This window comes from Coregonus clupeaformis, unplaced genomic scaffold (genome assembly GCF_020615455.1).
Source record: "Coregonus clupeaformis isolate EN_2021a unplaced genomic scaffold, ASM2061545v1 scaf0003, whole genome shotgun sequence".
Lineage (NCBI taxonomy): Eukaryota > Metazoa > Chordata > Actinopteri > Salmoniformes > Salmonidae > Coregonus > Coregonus clupeaformis.
The window spans coordinates 1694646-1718189 of NW_025533458.1; the positions used below are offsets into that span (position 1 = coordinate 1694646).

Consider the following 23544-nt stretch of genomic DNA (forward strand, 5'->3'; position numbering starts at 1 on the left):
TACCGTCTGCCAGTGAGACAGCGGACCTCCTAGTCCAACATGTATTCCGTCCCCATGGAATACCTGTGGACATCGTATCTGATAGAGGCCCACAGTTTACTTCCCGTGTTTGGAAGGTTTTCTGTTCTGCTTTGGGTGCTTCCGTTAGTCTGTCCTCAGGGTTTCATCCCCAGACCAATGGTCAAACAGAAAGAGCCAATCAAAACCTCGAAGCAACCCTTTGTTGTGTGGCTGCTCAACATCCATCATCCTGGGCCAAACATCTGCCTTGGATAGAGTACGCCCACAACTCCCTCACCACCTCTGCCACCGGCCTTTCACCCTTCGAGGTTACCATGGGTTATCAACCCCCTCTGTTTCCTGCTCAGGAGAAGGAATTGGCTGTTCCTTCGGTTCAGGAGAACCTCCGCCGCTGCCAGAGAGTGTGGAGCGACGCTCGGGAAGCGTTGCTTCGGACCACCGACAGGAACAAGACGACAGCGGATAGGAGCAGGACTCCCGCACCTGTGTTTCATCCTGGTCAAGAAGTTTGGCTGTCATCTAAGAACGTACCTCTTCGTACCAAATCACGCAAGCTGTCTCCTCGGTACCTGGGTCCGTTTGTGGTGGAGTCCATCATTAACCCCGCTGTGGTTCGTTTGAAGTTGCCTTCAGCCATGAAGATACACCCTACTTTCCACGTCTCCCAACTGAAACCTGTGTCCTCCAGCCTTTTGTGTCCGCCGGCAGATCCACCTCCACCTGTTCGCCTCATTGACGACCATCCGGCCTACACCGTCAGTAGGCTCCTGGACTCTCGGAGGCGGGGTAGGGGTCTCCAATACCTAGTCGATTGGGAAGGTTATGGACCAGAGGAGAGGTCTTGGGTCCCTAAGCGTTTTGTGTTGGATCCTCAGCTGATCACGGACTTCCATCACGACAACCCTGACAGGCCTGGTGGGCCGCCAGGTGGCGACCATTGAGGGGGGGGTACTGTTATGTGGGCAGCTTGTCTCTCCCTTTTCTGTTTCCCTTCCTCCTTGTTTTGTCCCCTCTTTGTCTGTTGTATCTGTATGTGTGTTTGTCCCCATTATGTGGGTGTGTCTGGAGTGGATCGGGGGGCGTGCTCAGGATCTGCCTCTCCTGTGCAGCTGCGGGTTGTTTCCAGTGATTCCTGCCTACGCAGCTGCATCCTATTCTCTCATCAACCTGCACTACTAATTCCTGGGCATGGCTCTCCACCGGCGCCAGATCGTTGTTCTTACTAGAGCGGTAACTTGGCTCACCAGTAAAGTTAAATTGCCTTTGTCTTTAGCCTGGCTTTTTACTCTCCTTAACCTGTCGTTTGTTTTGTCTTCAGTTCAGACATACCTCCCAACCTGCCTGCCTGCCTTCCTGCCTGCCTGCCTGCCTGCCTGCCTCAGCCTCTCCTTCCTCCGGAGCCGACTAGCCCACTCTGTTCCTTTTCTTCAGTTGTTTTTGGACTAAGACAAATTGAACTTTTATTAAAATAATTTTTGTTTCTTCCACTCCCTTAGTCGTGTTTTGTTTCTCTGAGTGCTGGGTTTAACCATAGCGTAACAATCTTGTAATGAATGATGTGGAAATTGAGCAAGTTGAGGAGAATAAACTGTTTGGGTAACCCTGGATTGTAAACTGCCATGGTCAAAACATATTGATGCAACAGAAGCTAAGATGGGGAGAAGTATTTTCATAATAAAGCTCTGCTCTGCCTTCTTCATTAACTACGCTATCAACAAGGCAGGTCCTACAGGCCCTAGTTCTGTCGCACCTGGACCACTGTCCAGTCGTGTGGTCAGGTGCCACAAAGAGGGACTTAGGAAAATTACAATTGACCCAGAACAGGGCAGCACAAATGTACACTGAGAGCTAACATTAATAATACGCATTTCAATCTCTCCTGGCTCAAAGTAGAAGATAGATTGTCTTCATCACTACTTGTATTTGTGAGAAGTATTGACATGTTGAATGCACCGAGCTGTCTGTTTAAACTACTAGCATACAGCTCAGACACCCATGCATACACCACAAGACATGCCACCAAAAGTCTCTTCACAGTCCAGAACAGATTATGGGAGGCGCACAGTACTACATAGAGCCATGACTACATGGAACTCTATTCCACATCAAGTAACTCATGCAAGCAGTAAAATCTGATTTAAAAAAACGATAAAAATACACCTTATTGAATTGTGAAGACACACACAGGCACAGAGACACGCATGCACACACACGATAACATACGCACTATACACATGTACACAGGCATTTTGTGCTGTAAATAATTCTGTGGTAGTAGAGTAGTGGCCTTAGGGCACACACTTAATGTGTTGTGAAATGTATTGTAATCATTAAAAAATGGTATCTAACTGCCTTACTTTTACTGGACCACAGGAAGAAGGCAGCAGCTAATCGGGATCCTTAATAAATACAAATCCCTATCAAAATAGAGCTCCCCATTTACTTGCCTATGATGATCATTTATATGTATAAAGTAACCTATGACATTGTACAAAGTCAACATTACCTTATATCCGTGTATTCGGACAAATCAATGGCAATGGTATAAGCGTTTTACAAAAGCTCACTGTGCTGTTTTATTAGAAAATGCAGGAGATCAGGCAAAACCTAAAGTAGCTAGCAATCCAGCATCGGTGGTTATGCAGAGGCATCATGCCCATAAGGGGCACAGAGGCATCATGCCCATAAGGGGCACAGGGGCACATGCCCCCTCAGATTTGTCCTGTATAAATATATATTTTTCTTTGTTAAATGTGTTGTTGTTGTAAACCATCAAGAAAAGCTAAAATCAACCGCACAGCTAATCTCAATTGCAACCATCATTAGCCATGATTTACTGCTCCATAAAGCGGATGTCGAGGTTATCTTTTTTTGTCCTGATTGCTGCACAAAATGTTCAACGCTGTTTTGATTTATCTATTTGACAATCATTCCGTACAACTGAAATAAAGTATTTCCTAATTTACCACGGCAAATGTACTGTGTCAATTTATCCTACCTGTTGTATGAATGGAAAACTCATGTTGGTGCTGCCTCTTCGTTTCCAAATTATGTAAAACATTAATTACAATTTGTCTTTAAAAAGTATAGTAATTTCTTATCAAGACTGGGGGGGGGGATATATCCCTGCAACATATTTGAAATGTGTAACTAAACCAAGTTAATCGTGATGAGTTATATAAGCTAATCTATAATTGTTATCAAATGAAAATGTAATAAAGTTATTTCAAATGGTACCCATATATTATTTTTCCATTTAAGATAAAACATTTGAATAAAGTATTAGCGTACTACTCCTATATTCTTATGATAAGTATTTTATATTCATCAGCCTTACGGTTTCCGATGCTCCTGATAGGTCATTATTTCATTGGGGACGGGAAAAGTTACAGCTGTCTGGTATCAACGTAGGATCAGCTAAATCACTGGTTTATTATTGTGGGTTTTTTGTTGCAATCAAGCTTATTTTAGCACGTAGGTGCATGAAATCTCCCGTTAGTCTCATTTTAAGAAAACCATTGGTAACACAGTGCTCCGTGTGAAGTTCAGCGTCTTCATTACAATCCACCCCCAGAGTAAAGAGGCCACTCACCTGACCGACTGGCTACTCCATTGGCCTTCTCGCTGTCCTCTACTTGGCATTTCTTTTTGGCAATCTTGTGAAGGATGGACGCCTTCTCTCTGAATTTTCCTGCAACACAACCATTGGGGAGTTAACTAGGGCACTGTGTTTAAATGAACATGTCACCTTCAAATGTCCATTGCCTGGACTCAGGTCTCCTCTGCTTTTCTCATGGTTCCAGACTTCTCTTAGTTCAATGGAAAAGAACACAAGCAACTTTTCACATCAGTATTCAAATGACAGTTTGAAGTCAATATCATATAATGTACTGATGAGCCAGCAATGTCCAAGATGCAAGCCAGTGGGGGAGAACACCCAATCTATGGCCAGGTCTACTAAGCCTTTGTAATAGTTGTGGCACAATTTGTACACTTTTATTTTCTGGAGGCATAGCCTGTAGTCTAAAAGACAGAACATGAAAGTAACATAACATTTAAGAGACTGATTAAGATACTTACTCAGTAATGTCCACTTCAGAATATTTATTTTTTACTAATCTCTCGTGGACAGACTACATAACATAAATGGTATCGAACGTCTGTCAGAAGACTGTGGGATGCGATGACTAACGAGCAACAGTTGTTGCGGTATACTGGTTTTTCATGATTTAGCAGGTGAGAGCATCTTTCGAGACGGGAGGGGACATTTGGCCCATAGACTTGACTGAAACATGAAGAGTACTCTAGCTAGCGCAAGATTTTCCTTCTGGGTTGCAGAGATAATTAAAAAAAACTAAAAACTAAATAACTAGTGCCAACTTTGCACCAGGCAAATGTTTAGTAAATTTGTCTTGAGGTCCACATATGATCATTATGAACCTCATAGGATGTACCAAAATATATTTATAAAAAAGACCACAATGGCAACAATGGCAATAACAAGAGATTAAACATTTAACATAGAGGTCAAAATAAGAAGAAAGTACAGTGGCTTGCGAAAGTATTCACCCCCCTTGGCATTTTTCCTATTTTGTTGCCTTACAACCTGGAATTAAAATTGATGTTTGGGGGGTTTGTATCATTTGATTTACACAACATGCCTACCACTTTGAAGATGCAAAATATGTTTTATTGTGAAACAAAGAAGAAATAAGACAAAAAAACAGAAAACTTGAGCGTGCATAACTATTCATCCCCCCCGTAGGTGTGTCATTGCAAACAATTTCTGTAGCCATAGTTAGCCTTATTCAGCTGGAGACTGCCTTGTCATAACATCAATTAAGTTTGTGTGGAGTTTAAAGAATTATGCCACTAACTGTCACTTCATAGGCTAACATACTGTATGTGTCTGGATCTTTATGTTACAGCTTGTTCAAAGGTCTTTGGAATCAACATGCAGACCACTCAAAGCCCTATTTTCCCTTGACACCAATTTAATGGAAAAGTATGCAAAGGGCAAAATTGCTTGGCGGCAGATATGTAGGTGAGTGATTGGCTGGGGGTTCATGGTCGAGCGGAAATTCTCCAGACTCCAGACCACACATGCCTCCCTGGCGACAGGGATTTGAGCTTGTACCTTATTACATTTATCAGAACTGTATTTCTGACCTTTCATCAATTTTGACGACCGTTGCTACTTACATAAGCTAGCCAACAATTTAAAACAGATGATGTTGGCTACCTTCTTTATTTCGATTCTCCAAAATGATCTGATCTACTTCCTTCTTATCGGAAGTAGTCAAATAAGGTGATTTTGACCTCTATGTTAAATGTTGAATCTCTTGTTATTTTTGCATTCTGATTACGACATTGTCTTTTTTATAAATATATGTTGGTACATCCTATGTGAATATGGTGACAAGAGGTTCATAATGATCATATATGGACCTCATCAAGCCAAATTTACTAAACATTTGCCTGGTGCAAAGTTGGCAGTAGTTATTTTGTTTTTAGTTTTTAAAAAAAATATATAATTCTATATAATTATTAAAACATTAGGGACACCTTTCCATGACATAGACTGACCACGTGAATCCAAGTGAAAGCTATGATCCCTTATTGATGTCACCTGTTAAATCAAATTCTATCAGTGTAGATGAAGGGGAGGAGACATGTTAAAGAAGGATTTTTAAGCCTTGAGACAATTGAGACATGGATTGTGTATGTGTGCCATTCAGAGGGTGAATGGTCAAGACAACATATTTAAGTGCCTTTGAACAGGGTATGGTAGTAGGTGCCAGGCGCATCGGTTTGACTGTGTCAAGAATTGCAACGCTGCTGGGTTTTTCACGCTCAACAGTTTCCTGTGTGTATCAAGAATGGTCCACCACCCAAAGGACATCCAACTTGACACAACTGTGGGAAGCATTGGAATCAACGTGGGCCAGCATCCCTGTGGAATGCTTGACACTTTGTAGTCCATGCCCTGACGAATTGAGGCTGTTCTGCGGGCAAAATTAGGAAGGTGTTGCTAATGTTTTGTACACTCAGTGTAAAGGCTTACAAGTCAAGGGTCTGAAATACATCATGTCTTACTGAAGTTGTTGTGTATGCATATATGGGCATGCTGCATACATGTGCGCTTGTTAATGGCATGCTGCATCCATGTGCGTGCATGTCTGTGCACATATGTTGTGCATAATTTAAATCAGGCGAGTGCACTTTCAATCAATATGAAAGCTTAATGAGCTTTTTGGCTGAATAAAGTAAGGTCGGCTAATTCGTCAGGGCTGCTGTGGTGAGTCATCGACATGTAGTCCACCCAACGTCACCATCTGTGACCTTCCAGCAAAATCATTAACTGCCCAACACCAACCCAGCGCAACAGAACCCCCCCCCTCGCTTTCTCTATCCGCTGTCTGTAGCAATCAACACCCTTGCTCAGTACACACACTTGTTAATAAATTCTGACACACTGATATGGATCACTGACTCTCCGCGTCTACCGCCTCTAGCCCGACTCACCTTGGGAGATCGGCACTGAGGTCAAATGCATGCTGTGTGTGATCAGTGCTTCCAGCAAGTTCTTCAGACATGAATGGAGGGGCATAATGTTATATCTGAAACAGGAGTATCTGTCCTTAATGTGGACAGTCCCCTTCATCTTCTGGGTAAAGGTATAAAGGTACAGTTCAACCCGCAAGGTCTCGGTCAATCTATTGTTAAGCTGGTCTAGCACTGACACATTTTTTAAATATGTGATACATTCACAGTGATTTCTCTGTGCCATACATTGTTTACTAAATCACTGTCTCTTCAAAAGTATGTATTTGTATTTCCAAGCCTTTACACAGCATGAGCCTTTTTTTCTCCTTGGGACTGGTGTAAGACACACAATACAATATATCCATCCTCAAAGTTAACTACCAAATGTAATCAAAGACAGCCCTTTCCCAGTTATCATTATTATATTATCTCTCTTTTGCTACTCTGTTTTCTGACACTGTTATGCAATTCCTGAGTGGATGAGTCACTCCACTTTACCAAAATCGGTGACGTAAATCTTACATGCATACGCAGTTCTGCTCTCACTGTCGATTGTGGGGCTTCCGAGAGTGTGCTGACGCATGGCCGATCTGTTTCTCCAAGATGAGAGGGAAAGGACTGATGCGATGCTCAATGTTTTTGGGGGGGAGTCTGTGTGTATGTGTGTATGTTTGTGCATGCGTGTGTGTCTGTGTGTGTCTGTTAGCATGGAAAAGAGTCCGATACCAATACAAATCTTGTATTTCTATTGTCGATGACCTGGGTCTGAGAGTAATCCCAAACCAGGACAGTGCATATCCACTCACTAGCAGATCAGTGGTGGGAAAATAACTTAGCATGGTCCCTCTGCTTGCTAAATTATAGTCAAATTTAGATCCATCAGGCAAAACCCTGAGAAGATCTAAAAAGAGTAGGTGAAAAATCTCTCACAAACATTTTGAGAACTGTATGGTCGACACTGCACATATTAACTTCAGCTTGACAAATTAAAAATATAATTCCCAGAGTAAGATAAAAGCGAAAGATGTCTGAGAATCCCAAGTATAGTTCCTTCATTCCTGTTTGATGTGTTCCAAGGTGACATTTAGCATAAATCAACATTAATAATAGGTCAATTATTAGAAAACGAAACAAAATCATACACGTTAACAAATACGACCAATCAAGAAACACTAAAACATACAACAAATGTAAAAAAAACTCTGAGAACGAATAACAAAAGTGTAAATGGCAAAAATAGAAAGTTACAAAGGGCATGGCACCAAGATTTGCACGTATGGCAGTGAAATCTCGTAGAGAGGTGATCAAACCAACAAAAGCATACATTCCAAACACAAAATAATGAAGCATGAGGCAAAGTGACCAAAATGGAGAGAAAAATAAAACAAATGAGAAAAGTGACTCAAAGAATCTATTGAAAAGGCTTACCTTCCTCGGTCATTGTGTGATAATATTTTAGTTTTCCATAAGTCCCAAGTTCTACAACGTTACAGCAAAAGACAAGGGTAAGGCAACAAAGACATAGAAAAGCAAAGGAGCATGAAAGAACAATATATTTTGAAGGTTTAGCATCACACACACAGCATACACAAGGATAGCAAACTCTCTCTCACACCACTGCATAAATGCAAAACAAAGCAGCAAGGACTTCATGACAACTAAAAAAAAACAATTGAATCCTTACACCTACTTAAATGAATAACATTTTCCTATCCGAGATACATATGCAGTAGCTACATGTTCAATCTAACAGAATTGAGGGGATATCCATTTTTCATTTGATGGTTATTCGGTGGTTCAGGGATCTCAATATACACTGAGTGTACAAAACATTAAGGAAACCTTCCTAATATTGAGTTACACACAGCAAAGACCTTAAAATCTTCAGCCACTTAGCCTTGTTTAAATACTCCAAACCAGAAGGTGACAGTAGCGTTGTTTCGCAATGCATGTCCGTGTGTGTTGCTTTATGGTCTGGTCAATGTTAGCTAGCTAGGTGCACTAATGTTGCTATTGTTGTAGAAAATAATGTATGCACTCACTAACTGTACGTCGCTCTGGATAAGAGCATCTGCTAAATGACTAAAATGTAAAATGTAAAATGTTGATACTAGTCAGATGACCACAGCTACACTGAACAAAAATAAAAATGCAACATGGAACAATTTCAAAGATTTTACTGAGTTACAGTTCATATAAGAAAATCAGTCAATTGAAATAAATAAAGTAGGGCCTAATCTATGGATTTCACATGACTGGGAATACAGATTTGCATCTGATGGTCACAGATACCTTAAAAAAAGGTAGGCATGGATCAGAAAACTAGTCAATATCTGGTGTGATCACCATTTGCCTCATGCAGCGAGACACATCTCCTTCGCATAGAGTTGATCAGGCTGTTGATTGTGGCCTGTGGAATGTTGTCCCACTCCTCTTCAATGGCTGTGCGAAGTTGCTGTATTTTTCGCGGAAACAGGAACACGCTGTCGTACACGTCGATCCAGAGCATTCCAAACATGCTCAATGGGTGACATGTCTGGTGAGTATGCAGGCCATGGAAGAACTGGAACATTTACAGTTTCCAGGAATTGTGTACAGATCCTTGCGACATGGGGCTGTGGTTTATCATGCTGATTGAAACATGATCTGATGGCGGCGGATGAATGGCACGACAATGGGCCTCAGGATCTCGTCACGGTATCTCTGTGCATTCAAATTGCAGTTGAAACTGGGATTCATCCGTGGAGAGCACACTTTTCCAGTGGGCATCGAAGGTCCGCATTTGCCCACTGAAGTTGGTTACGACGCCGAACTGCAGTCAGGTCAAGACCCTGGTGAGGACGACAAGCACACAGATGAGACGGTTTCTGACAGTTTGTGCTGAAATTGTTCAATTGTGCAATCCCACAGTTTCATCAGCTGTCTGGGCTGCTGGTCTCAGATGATCCCGCAGGTGAAGAAGCTGGATGTGGAGGTCCTGGGCTGGCGTGGTTACACGTGGTCTGCGGTTTTGAGGCCAGTTAGACGTACTGCCAAATTCTCTAAAACAACGTTGGAGGAGGCTTATGGTAGAGAAATTAACAGTAAATTATCTGGCAACAGCTCTGGTGGACATTTCTTCAGTTAGCATGCCAATTGCACGCTCCCTCAAAACTTGAAACATCTGTGGCATTGTGTTGTGTGACAAAACAACACATTTTAGCGTGGCCTTTTATTGTCCCAAGCACAAGGTCCACCTGTTTAATGATCATACTGTTTAATCAGCTTCTTGATTAAACAGTATGATATTTGCCTTGATATGCCACATCTATCAGGTGGATGGATTATCTTGGCAAAGGAGAAATGCTCACCAGCAGGGATGTAAACACATTTGTGCACAACATTTAAGAGAAATAAGCTTTTTGTGCATATGGAATTTTATGGGATATTTTTTTCAGCTCATGAAACATTTTGTGTTTATATTTTTGTTCAGTATAGATAACTAGCAAGCAAGATGACAAATAAACAATTGAATTCACTCTCCATAATCGCATTGATAAATGTTTAACTAGCTGGCTAACGTTAGCTAAATGGTTAGCATGATTCGCTAGCTAGCTAACTGTTGTGCTAGCTAGGTAATGTAAAGACACTGTGTTGACACTCGGCAGCCAGCTACAGGCAGCTGCTTCATGGAAACTAATCCATTGTGATTTAATTATAATGTTAATAGCTACATTGGCCAGATAGCTAGCTTGGTAAAGTATTTAGTGTTGTGTGCATTGTGCTGCACTTACCACCCCATTTGTTTAATATGAAGTGTGTGTGACTGCCTTGCTCAGTTAGCTAGCTAACTCATAAGCTACTGCACATTATCAAACCTAACAAAAACCTAAAACTAAAATATGTAAAGACTTGTTCTAGCAAAAAAGTTGTATTATACAGCTTTATTGTTTTAGTTAGAACAATTCTGATGAAACCCACGTTGAGGTTCGTGCTCTCTGAATGGCTCAAAGTCAAGTTGTCGGCCACTGTCTAGCATTGCGATTTTACAAGTAGAAATGGCAGGTTCGTTGGGACCAGTTCGGTACACAGTAGGTACGTCTTTGTTCTAGCAAGAGAAGGAAAAGCCTCCTACTGTAATAAGTACAGTGAGGGAAAAAAGTATTTGATCCCCTGCTGATTTTGCACATTTGCCCACTCACAAAGATATGATCAGTCTATAATTTTAATGGTAGGTTTATTTGAACAGTGAGAAAAAGAATAACAACAACAAAATCCAGAAAAATGCATGTCAAAAATGTTATAAATTGATTTGCATTTTAACGAGGGAAATAAGTACTTGACCCCTCTGCAAAACATGACTTAGTACTTGGTGGCAAAACCCTTGTTGGCAATCACAGAGGTCAGACGTTTCTTGTAGTTGGCCACCAGGTTTGCACACATCTCAGGAGGGATTTTGTTCAACTCCTCTTTGCAGATCTTCTCCAAGTCATTAAGGTTTCGAGGCTGACGTTTGGCAACTCGAACCTTCAGCTCCCTCCACAGATTTTCTATGGGATTAAGGTCTGGAGACTGGCTAGGCCACTCCAGGACCTTAATGTGCTTCTTCTTGAGCCACTCCTTTGTTGCCTTGGCCGTGTGTTTTGGGTTATTGTCATGCTGGAATACCCATCCACGACCCATTTTCAATGCCCTGGCTGAGGGAAGGAGGTTCTCACCCAAGATTTGACGGTACATGGCCCCGTCCATCGTCCCTTTAATGCGGTGAAGTTGTCCTGTCCCCTTAGCAGAAAAACACCCCCAAAGCATAATGTTTCCACCTCCATGTTTGACACTGGGGATGGTGTTCTTGGGGTCATAGGCAGCATTCCTCCTCTTCCAAACACGGCGAGTTGAGTTGATGCCAAAGAGCTCGATTTTGGTCTCATCTGACCACAACACTTTCACCTAGTTCTCCTCTGAATCATTCAGATGTTCATTGGCAAACTTCAGACGGCCCTGTATATGTGCTTTCTTGAGCAGGGGGACCTTGCGGGCGCTGCAGGATTTCAGTCCTTCACGACGTAGTGTGTTACCAATTGTTTTCTTGGTGACTATGGTCCCAGCTGCCTTGAGATCATTGACAAGATCCTCCGTGTAGTTCTGGGCTGATTCCTCACTGTTCTCATGATCATTGCAACTCCACGAGGTGAGATCTTGCATGGAGCCGCAGGCCGAGGGAGATTCACAGTTATTTTGTGTTTCTTCCATTTGCGAATAATCACACCAACTGTTGTCACCTTCTCACCAAGCTGCTTGGCGATGGTATTGTAGCCCATTCCAGCCTTGTGTAGGTCTACAATCTTGTCCCTGACATCCTTGGAGAGCTCTTTGGTCTTGGCCATGGTGGAGAGTTTGGAATCTGATTGATTGATTGCTTCTGTGGACAGGTGTATTTTATACAGGTAACAAGCTGAGATTAGGAGCACTCCCTTTAAGAGTGTGCTCCTAATCTCAGCTCATTACCTGTATAAAAGACACCTGGGAGCCAGAAATCTTTCTGATTGAGAGGGGGTCAAATACTTATTTCCCTCATTAAAATTCAAATCAATTTATAACATTTTTGACATGCGCTTTTCTGGATTTTTTTGTTATTATTCTTTCTCTCACTGTTCAAATAAACCTACCATTAAAATTATAGACTGATCATTTCTTTGTCAGTGGGCAAACCTACAAAATCAGCAGGGGATCAAATATTGTTTTCCCTCACTGTACCTATCGGCAGTCAGATTCTCAGTGTGATTCATGCTTAAGGGACAATGAGGATCATGACAGCATCTCAAGAAATGATAGATGTATTCATCTGGAAAACCACAAAGAATGTTCTCAAATGGAAAAAATAAAACCATTTTACATTTATCAATAGTAAAAAATTAAGACAAATGTGTGTGTGTATATATATATATATATATACAGTACCAGTCAAAAGTTTGGACACACCTACTCATTCAAGGGTTTTTCTTCATTTTTACTATTTTCTATATTGTAGAATAATAGTGAAGACATCAAAACTATGAAATAACACATATGGAATCATGTAGTAACCAAAAAATATTGTTTATATTTGTGATTTTTCAAAGTAGCCACCCTTTGCCTTGATGACAGATTTGCACACTCTTGGCATTCTCTCTCAACCAGCTTCAGCTGGAAAAAAATTTCAACAGTTTTGAAGGAGTTCCCACATATGCCGAGCACTTGTTGGCTGCTTTTCCTTCACTTTGCGGTCCAACTCATCCCAAACCATCACAATTAGGTTGGTTGTGGAGGCCAGGTCATCTGATGTAGCACTCCATCACGCTCCTTCTTGGTCAAATAGCCCTTACACAACCTGGAGGTGTGTTTTGGGACATTGTCCTGTTGAAAACAAATGATAGTCCCACTAAGTGCAAACCAGATGGGATGGCGAATCGCTGCAGAATGCTGTGGTAGCCATGCTGGTTAAGTGTGCCTTGAATTCTAAATAAATCACAGACAGTGTCATGAGCAAAGCACCCCCACACAATCACACCTCCTCCTCCATGCTTCATGGTGGGAACCACACATGCGGAGATCATCCGTTCATCTACTCTGCGTCTCACAAAGACATGGCGGTTGGAACCAAAAATCTCACATTTCGACTCATCTGACCAAAGGACAGATTTCCACCGGTCTAATGTCCATTGCTCGTGTTCCTTGGCCCAAGCAAGTCTCTTCTTATTATTGGTGTCCTTTAGTAGTAGTTTCTTTGCAGCAATTCGACCATGAAGGCCTGATTCACGCAGTCTCCTCTGAACAGTTGATGTTGAGATGTGTCTGTTAATTGAATTCTGTGAAGCATTTATTTGGGCTGCAATCTGAGGTGCAGCAGAGGTAACTCTGGGTCTTCCTTTCCTGTGGCGGTCCTCATGAGAGCCAGTTTCATCATAGCGCTTGATAGTTTTTGCGACTGCACTTGAAGAAACTTTCAAAGTTCTTGAAATGTTCCGGATTGACTGACCTTCATGTCTTAAATAATTGATGGACTGTTGTTTCTCTTTGCTTATTTGAGCTGTACTTGCTATAATATGGACTTGGCCTTTTACCAAATAGGATTATCTTCTGTATACCACCCCTACCTTGTCACAACACAACTGATTGGCTCAAACGCATTAAGAAGGAAAGAAATTCCACAAATTAACTTTTAACAAGGCACACCTGTTAATTGAAATGCATTCCAGGTGACTACCTCATGAAGCTGGTTGAGAGAATGCCAAGAGTGTGCAAAGCTGTCATCAAGGCAAAGGATGGTTACTTTGAAGAATCTCAAATATAAAATATATTTTTGATATGTTTAACACTTTTTTGGTTACTACATGATTCTATATGTGTTATTTAATAGTTTTGATGTATTCACTATTATTCTACAATGTAGAAAATAGTTTAAAAAAAGAAAAACCCTGGAATGAGTAGGTGTGTCCAAACTTTGACTGGTACTGTATACAGTTGAAGTCGGAAGTTTACATACACTTAGGTTGGAGTCATTAAAACTCGTTTTTCAACCACTCCATAAATTTCTTGTTAACAAACTATAGTTTTGGCAAGTTGGTTAGGACATCTACTTTGTGCATGGCACAAGTAATTTTTCCAACAAATGTTTACAGACAGATTATTTCACTTATAATTTACTGTATCACAATTCCAGTGGGTCAGAAGTTTACACACACTAAGTTGACTGTGCCTTTAAACAGCTTGGAAAATTCCAGAAAATGATGTAATGGCTTTAGAAGCTTCTGATAGGCTAATTGACATCATTTGAGTCAATTGGAGGTGTACCTACCTTCAAACCAAGTGCCTCTTTGCCTGACATCATGGGAAAATCAAAAGAAATCAGCCAAGAATTGTAGACCTCCACAAGTCTGGTTCATCATTTGTAGCAATTTCCAAACGCCTGAAGGTACCACGTTCATCTGTACAAACAATAGTATGCAAGTATAAATGCCATGGGACCACGCAGCCGGCATACCGCTCAGGAAGGAGACGTGGTCTGTCTCCTAGAGATGAACGTACTTTGGTGCAAAAAGTGCAAATCAATCCCAGAACAACAGCAAAGGACCTTGTGAAGATGCTGGAGGAAACACGTACAAAAGTATCTATATCTACAGTAAAACGAAAAGGCCGCTCAGCAAGGAAGAAGCCACTGCTCCAAAACCGCCATAAAAAAGCCAGACTACGGTTTGCAACTGCACATGGGGACAAAGATCTTACTTTTTGGAGAAATGTCCTCTGGTCTGATGAAACAAAAATAAAACTGTTTGGCCATAATGCCATCGTTATGTTTGGAGGAAAAAGGGGGTCGCTTGCTAGCCGAAGAACACCATCCCAACCGTGAAGCACAGGGGTGGCAGCATCATGCTGTGGGGGTGCTTTGCTGCAGGAGGGACTGGTGCACTTCACAAAATAGATGGCATCATGAGGAAGGAAAATTATGTGGATATATTGAAGCAACATCTCAAGACATCAGTCAGGAAGTTAAAGCTTGGTCGAAAATGGGTCTTCCAAATGGACAATGACCCCAAGCATACTTCCAAAGTTGTGGCAAAATGGCTTAAGGACAACAAAGTCAAGGTATTGGAGTGGCCATCACAAAGCCCTGACCTCAATCCTATTGAAAATGTGTGGGCAGAACTGAAAAAGCGTGTGCGAGCAAGGAGGCCTACAAACCTGACTCAGTTACAACAGCTCTGTCATGAGGAATGGGCCAAAATTCACCCGACTTATTGTGGGAAGCTTGTGGAAGGCTACCCGAAACGTTTGACCCAAGTTGAACAATTTAAAGGCAATGCTACCAAATACTAATTGAGTGTATGTAAACTTCTGACCCACTGGGAATGTGATGAAAGAAATAAAAGCTGAAATAAATAATTATCTCTACTATTATTCTGACATTTCACATTCTTAAAATAAAGTGGTGATCCTAATTGACCTAAGACAGGGAATTTTTACTAGGATTAAATGTCAGGAATTGTGAGAAACTGAGTTTAAATGTATTTGGCTAAGGTGTATTTAAACTTCTGTCTTCAACTGTATATATATAAAAACATTCCTGTCTTAGCAAACACGTGCAGCAAAGATTAGTTACAGTATCTTCTCATCTGTAGTGATGCGTACTGAAAAGGGCATTTCATTTTATAGAGCTGAATCCAGCACGTGTTTTGATTCACCTAGCCACATCTTATACTCAGACACTCAGCACATATTTTTCATGAATTAGCCAGGAATTAAAAACTGCAGACACTGCTCAACTGAGAAAGCCAGTTTTGAGTACACTGCAGTAAATATAATCGTACACATCAGGATGCTTTGTCTGGAAAACCGTGCTTCTTTCCCTTACAAATTATTGTATCTCGCCTAGTCATCAGAAAGAATGAGTCAGCTGTCTAAACGTTTCTGTAACACGTGTAACTATGAGCAGCCAAAAATATGTATATTCAAATGTGCAGGAGGAATCTAGACTAAAAAGGCTCCTATCCAACTGATGCTGAGTGAATGAGAAAGACACTCATCCAGGTCAGGAGATGTACAGTGGGGAAAAAAAGTATTTAGTCAGCCACCAATTGTGCAAGTTCTCCCACTTAAAAGGATGATCGATGCCTGTAATTTTCATCATAGGTACACGTCAACTATGACAGACAAATTGAGGAAAAAAAATCCAGAAAATCACGTTGTAGGATTTTTAATGAATTTATTTGCAAATTATGGTGGAAAATAAGTATTTGGTCACCTACAAACAAGCAAGATTTCTGGCTCTCACAGACCTGTAACTTCTTCTTTAAGAGGCTCCTCTGTCCTCCCCTCGTTTCCTGTATTAATGGCACCTGTTTGAACTTGTTATCAGTATAAAATACACCTGTCCACAACCTCAAACAGTCACACTCCAAACTCCACTATGGCCAAGACCAAAGAGCTGTCAAAGGACACCAGAAACAAAATTGTAGACCTGACCAGGCTGGGAAGACTGAATCTGCAATAGGTAAGCAGCTTGGTTTGAAGAAATCAACTGTGGGAGCAATTATTAGGAAATGGAAGACATACAACACCACTGATAATCTCCCCTCGATCTGGGGGCTCCACGCAAGATCTCACCCCGTGGGGTCAAAATGATCACAAGAACGGTGAGCAAAAATCCCAGAACCACACGGGGGGACCTAGTGAATGACCTGCAGAGAGCTGGGACCAAAGTAACAAAGCCTACCATCAGTAACACATTACGCCGCCAGGGACTCAAATCCTGCTGTGTCCCCCTGCTTAAGCCAGTACATGTCCAGGCCCGTCTGAGGTTTGCTAGAGTGCATTTGGATGATCCAGAAGAGGATTGGGAGAATGTCATATGGTCAGATGAAACCAAAATATAACTTTTTGGTAAAAACTCAACTCGTCGTGTTTGGAGTACAAAGAATGCTGAGTTGCATCCAAAGAACACCATACCTACTGTGAAGCATGGGGGGTGGAAACATCATGCTTTGGGGCTGTTTTTCTGCAAACGGACCAGGACGACTGATCCGTGTAAAGGAAAGAATGAATGGGGCCATGTATCGTGAGATTTTGAGTGAAAACCTCCTTCCATCAGCAAGGGCATTGAAGATGAAACGTGGCTGGGTCTTTCAGCATGACAATGATCCCAAACACACCGCCCGGGCAACGAAGGAGTGGCTTCGTAAGAAGCATTTCAAGGTCCTGGAGTGGCCTAGCCAGTCTCCAGATCTCAACCCCATAGAAAATCTTTGGAGGGAGTTGAAAATCCGTGTTGCCCAGCGACAGCCCCAAAACATCACTGCTCTAGAGGAGATCTGCATGGAGGAATGGGCCAAAATACCAGCAACAGTGTGTGAAAACCTTGTGAAGACTTACAGAAAACGTTTGACCTGTGTCATTGCCAACAAAGGGTATATAACAAAGTATTGAGAAACTTTTTTGTTATTGACCAAATACTTATTTTCCACCATAATTTGCAAATAAATTCATTAAAAATCCTACAATGTGATTTTCTGGAATTTCTTTTCTCATTTTGTCTGTCATAGTTGACGTGTACCTATGATGAAAATTACAGGCCTCTCTCATCTTTTTAAGTGGGAGAACTTGCACAATTGGTGGCTGACTAAATACTTTTTTTCTCCACTGTATCTGTTTATCTGTGTTTAGCGATGTAGTGTTTTGAGAGGCTTCTATCATTTGAAAGGGTTTTGTGGAAATGAGACCTTATGAGTCCATATTATGATTCCTACTTCCAGGAAGTGGAGAGGTACTGGTGATGGAAAACAAAGAAGCAGCAAAATTATATATGGGTCTCTCAAGACCAGGAAAAGGGAGCTCAGTGTTAAGTTCAAGTTGACAACCTCCCTAGTGATGTCGACTCTTACTGCTTATGGAGAAATTGACCTTAAAGATCGAATGCAGTCAATTTTATCTCAATATCAAATAATTTCTGGGTACAAATTAAGTACCTTACTGTGATTGTTTTCAATTGAAATGGTCAAAAAGAAACAAAAATGGCTTTTTAGCAAAGAGCAATTTCTCAAGCAAGAATTTTGCTACAATTTAGAAAACGTGCTATTATTGGCAGAGAAGTTTGGAACTCTCTTTCCTATTGGTATATTAATACATTTACCACCTGGTGATGTCACCAGGCAGGCCAAAACTCCATCCCACCAAAGCAGGCTGACATTTTTGGCGGTCTTTTCAAACAGCTCTTACACTAAAAGGGCATTATCATAACTTTCTAAATTTCACAGTATTCTACAACCTCAGTGTGGAAATATACACTCAGCGGCCAGTTAATTAGATACACCACCCCGTTCACGAAAATTGTTCGCTCCTACAGACAAAGTCACGTGGCCATGGCTTGCTATATAAAGCAGGCAGACGGGCATTGAGGCATTTAGTTACTGTTCGATTGAATGTTAGAATGGGCAAAACAAATGACCTAAGTGACTTTGAGCGTGGTATGATCATCAGTGACAGGGACGCCGGTTACAATATCTCAGAAACGGCCCGCCTCCTGTGCATCCAGTTAGCGGCAGTCCTGTGGGACAGCTCATTGATGAGAGAGGTCGAAGGAGTATGGCAAGAATCATGCAAGCTAACAGCCACAAACATGCAAATAACGGCGCAGTACAACAGTGGTGTGCAGAACGGCATCTCGGAACGCACAACTCGAGGCTGTGCGTCAGTCACTGGGGGTTGATACTGTCATGGTTCATGTGGGATCGAATCACATTATGAAGGGCAGCTCAGAACAGCTGAAGATGGATTTTAAAGAAATGATTGGGTCAATACTTGACACCAACAAACGCCCCATAATATCTGGCCCTCTGGCCTCCCTAAATCGTGGCATTGAATTGTTCAGCAGACTTTTAGCCATCCATAACTGGCTACGAGACTATTGCAGCTCTGTGGGTGTAACATTTATTGACAAATTTGATACCTTCTGGAAACAATGCTTGTATTATAAGGAGGATGGGATCCACCCAAGTCATTTGGGTTCCTGGATCCTTTCACAGCATTATAAGGCTGCGTTGAGACAATTACTTATCAATGACCCAAGCCCACCTCATTTAATCCCTATCATTGTGTCGCTGAGTTGTCATAATGCTTCAGCAAATGTACATTATCCCAGGGGCGTTGAAAGACACAATGTAAGTAACCTAATTTTGTCCCTCTTACTGCCCTGAATGCCTCTGCTGATCCTACATCTATTGTATGCAGTAATCATATGCCTATGAACCAGAGTTATACTGTTAACACTGAGGTGGTGGGCCCGAGCAGGAAGTCCACTGTGTACAGCTCACCCTACACTAACATAAATAACCCGAGCATGTCTATCTCTGGTAAGCTTCGCAGTAAAGCAAGAAAAACAATCAAGAATTCTAGAAAAGTGTTAAAAATAGCCCACGTTAACATAATTTATGTAGCTTAAGAAACAAGGTTCATGAAATCAATAATTTGCTAGTAACAGATGACATTCATATTCTGACAATCTCTGAAACTCACTTTGATAATACCTTTGATGATACAGTGGTAGCAATACATGGTTATAAGATCTAGAGTAAATACAGACATGCCAAAGGTGGAGGTGTGGCTGTTTATATTCAGAACCACATTCCTGTAAAGCTTAGAGAGGATCTCATGTTAAATGCTGTTGAAGTAATATGGCTAAAGGTTCATCTGCCTCACCAAAAGCCCATTATGGTGGGAAGCTGCTATAGACCACCAAGTGCTAACAGTCAGTATCTGGATAGCGTGTGAAATGCTTGATAATGTATGTAATATCAATAGAGAGGTATATTTTCTGGGTGATTTAAATATTGACTGGCTTTCATCAGGCTTCCCACTCAAGACAAAGCTTTCTCTACAGTAACTAGTGACTGCAACCTGGTTCAGGTTATCAATCAACCTACCAGTGTAGCTACAAACAGCACAGGAATGAAATCATCAACATGTATTGATCACATCTTTACTAATGCTGCAGAAATTCGTTTGAAAGCAGTATCTAAATCCATCAGATGTAGTGATCACAATATAGTAGCCATATCTAGGAAAACAAAGTTCCAAAGGCTGGGCCTAATATGGTGTATAAGAGGTCATACAATAAGTTTTGTAGTGATTCCTATGTTGTTGATGTAAATGCACCCATTAAGTAAATGACTGTAAAAACTGTTAAATCCCTGTGGATTGATGAGGAATTGAAAAACTGTATGGTTGAGAGGGATGAGGCAAAAAAATTGCAAATAGGTTGGCTGTACAACCGATTGGCAAACCTACTGCAAATTGAGAAATCATGTGACTAAACTGAATAAAAAGAAGAAGAAACTATACTATGAAACAAAGATAAATTACATAAAGAAACAGTAAAAAGCTTTGGAGCACCTTAAATGAAATTTGGGGAAAAAGGCAAACTCATTCATCACAAAACCCACTGATATTGCCAACTACTGTAATAATTTTTTCATTGGCAAGATTAGCAAACTTAGGCATGACATGCTAGCAACAAACGCTGACACTGCACATCCAAGTATATCTGACCAAATTATGAAAGACAAGCATTGTAATTTAGAATTCTGTAAAGTAAGTGTGGAAGAGGTGAAACAATTGTTGTTGTTTATCAACAATGACAACCCATCAGGGTCTGACAACGTGGATGGAAAATTACTGAGGATAACAGCGGACGATATTGCCACTCTTATTTGCCATATCTTCAATTTAAGCCTACTAGAAAGTGTGTGCCCTCAGACCTAAATGGAAGCAAAAGTTATTCCCCTACCTAAGGATAGTAAAGCCCCCTTTACTGGCTCAAATAGCCAACCAATCAGCCTGTTACCAACCGTTTGTAAACTTCTGGAAAAAATGGTGTTTGACCAGATGCAATGCTATTTTACAGTAAACAAATTGACAAGAGACTTTCAGCACACTTATAGGGAAGGACATTCAACAAGCACAGCACTTACACAAATAACTTATGATTGGCTGAGAGAAATTGTTGATAAAAAGGTTGTGGGGGCTGTTTTGTTAGACTTCAGTGCGGCTTTTGACATTATCGATCATGGTCTGTTGCTGGAAAAACGTATGTGTTATGGCTTTACACCCCCTGCTATATTGTGGATAAAGAGTTACCTGTCAAACAGAACACAGAGGGTGTTCTTTAATGGAAGCCTCTCCAACAAAGTCCAGGTAAAGTCAGGAATTCCCCAGGGCAGCTGTCTAGGCCCCTTACTTTTTCAATCTTTACTAAGGACATGACACTAGCTTTGAGTAGTGTGTCTATGTATGCGGATGACTCAACACTATACATGTCACCTACCACAGCGACTGAAATGACTGAAACACTTAACAAAGAGCTGCAGTTAGTTTCAGAATGGGTGGCAAGGAATAAGTTATTCCTAAATATTTCAAAAACTAAAAGCATTGTATTTGGGACAAATCATTCACTAAACCCTAAACCTCAACTGCTTTCTTGCAATGCAATACTTCAACCACTAGAAACAGTGCGTACGCATGGTCTAAAGTTTGCAGGAGGATAAGCACATTCTCACTTCAAGTTCAGTTTTTATAAATGCCAACTTTTGCATGACCCCATGGCCCCATCCTGCCTGGTGTCAACGCGGTAATGGTGTGGTGAATGTTTTCCTGGCACAGGTTAGGTCCCAATTGAGCAACGTTTGAACGCCACAGCGTGTCTTAACATTGAATCCATGCCCGAAGAATTTAGGCTGTTCTGGAGGCAAAGGAGGGTCTGACCCGGGACTAGATGGGTGTACATAGAAAAACTGGCCAATGAGTGTATATTAAACACAGAAAAATCACATTTTTGACTGCACTGTGCCTTTAATGACATCACTCTTATGTTTGTTTGCAACAGGACATAAGAACTTGTTGTTGTTTAGTTGTTTACCAAGTGGCCTTTTGTCCTTGTGGCATGACCTCTTTACTGTAGTTATTTTTTTTGCGTCATGAAAACGCACTCAGTACTGGAGCAAAAGGCTTTTAACATTGATTCTTTCAACCGTCAGCCACGAGTTGGGGGGGGGGGGGGCTTACATAATTTAGTCAAGGCCCAATCATTCATCTAACAATTTCTGTGTGGGGTAGTAAAGGCCTCTGAGCACTGAGTGGTTGTAGCAGCAAACCTCTTACATTTCCTAAAAAAAAGGAGGCATGGGGGGTGAATACTGAACAGGGCTGGGGTGGGCAGGGGGCACTGATTGAGCTGCGTGATCAATGACTTCTGGGTCATAAGACAGTACAGGGGGGCGACGACAACCAGACGCCATGACCAGACACACACGCAAGACCAGGGGTAGTTCGGACACCGTACAGAGGCCAAGGCTGAGAATACTATACCACATTTGACATGGGACTTATAGTTGAAGTCGTACATACACTTAAATTGGAGTCATTAAAACTTGTTTTCCAAAACTGCCATAAAAAAGCCAGACTACGGTTTGCAACTGCACATGGAGAAATGTCCTCTGGTTTGATGAAACAAAAATAAAACTGTTTGGCCATAATGTCCATCGTTATGTTTGGAGGAAAAAGAGGGTGGCTTGCAAGCCTAAGAACACCATCCCAACCGTGAAGCACAGGGATGGCAGCATCATGCTGTGGGGGTGCTTTGCTGCAGGAGGGACTGGTGCACTTCACAAAATAGATGGCATCATGAGGAATTAGAATTATGTGGATATATTGAAGCAACATCTCAAGACATCAGTCAGGAAGTTAAAGTTTGGTTGCAAATGGGTCTTCCAAATGGACAGTGACCCCAAGCATACTTCCAAAGTTGTGGCAAAATGGCTTAAGGACAACAAAGTCAAGGTATTGGAGTGGCCATCACAAAGCCCTGGCCTCAATCCTATAGAAAATGTGTGCGCAGAACTGAAAAAGCGTGTGCGAGCAAGGAGGCCTACAAACCTGACTCAGTTACACCAGCTCTGTCAGGAGGAATGGGCCAAAATTCACCCGACTTATTGTGGGAAGCTTGTGGAAGGCTACCCGAAACGTTTGACCCAAGTTAAACAATTTAAAGGCAATGCTATCAAATACTAATTGAGTGTATGTAAACTTCTGACCCCCTGGGAATGTGATGAAATAAATGAAAGCTGAAATAAATCATTCTCTCTACTATTATTCTGACATTTAACATTCTTAAAATAAAGTGGTGATCCTAACTGACCTAAAACAGGGAATTTTTACTTGGATTAAATGTCAGGAATTGTGAAAAACTGAGTTTAAATGTATATGGCTAAGGTGTATGTAAACATCCGACTTCATGAAACCAACTCTTTACATGTTGCGTTGATATTTTTGTTCAGTTTTTATTTGCATAAATTAGCATACAATATCTAACCATGTTTCATGAGCTGAAATAAAAGATCCCAGAAATGTTCCATATGCACAAGAAGCTTATTTCTCTCAAATTGTCGGCATAAATTTCTTTACATCCCTGTTAGT

General features: G+C 41.3%; 1 protein-coding gene across 4 annotated transcripts in view; it reads right to left on the reverse strand.

Annotated features, from left to right (window-relative positions):
* Window positions 1–23544, reverse strand: part of LOC121554512 (sodium/potassium/calcium exchanger 2) — a 184679-nt gene that overhangs the window by 69585 nt on the left and 91550 nt on the right. For 3 of the 4 annotated variants that reach the window (XM_041868128.2, XM_041868126.2, XM_041868125.2), the window contains 2 exons: window positions 7996–8046; window positions 3614–3712 (listed from right to left, as the gene is read on the reverse strand). In XM_041868128.2, coding sequence (XP_041724062.1) covers window positions 3614–3712; window positions 7996–8046 — 150 coding nt within the window. The remainder of the gene's footprint in view (window positions 1–3613; window positions 3713–7995; window positions 8047–23544) is intronic. The other variant, XM_041868127.2, reaches the window with a different exon arrangement.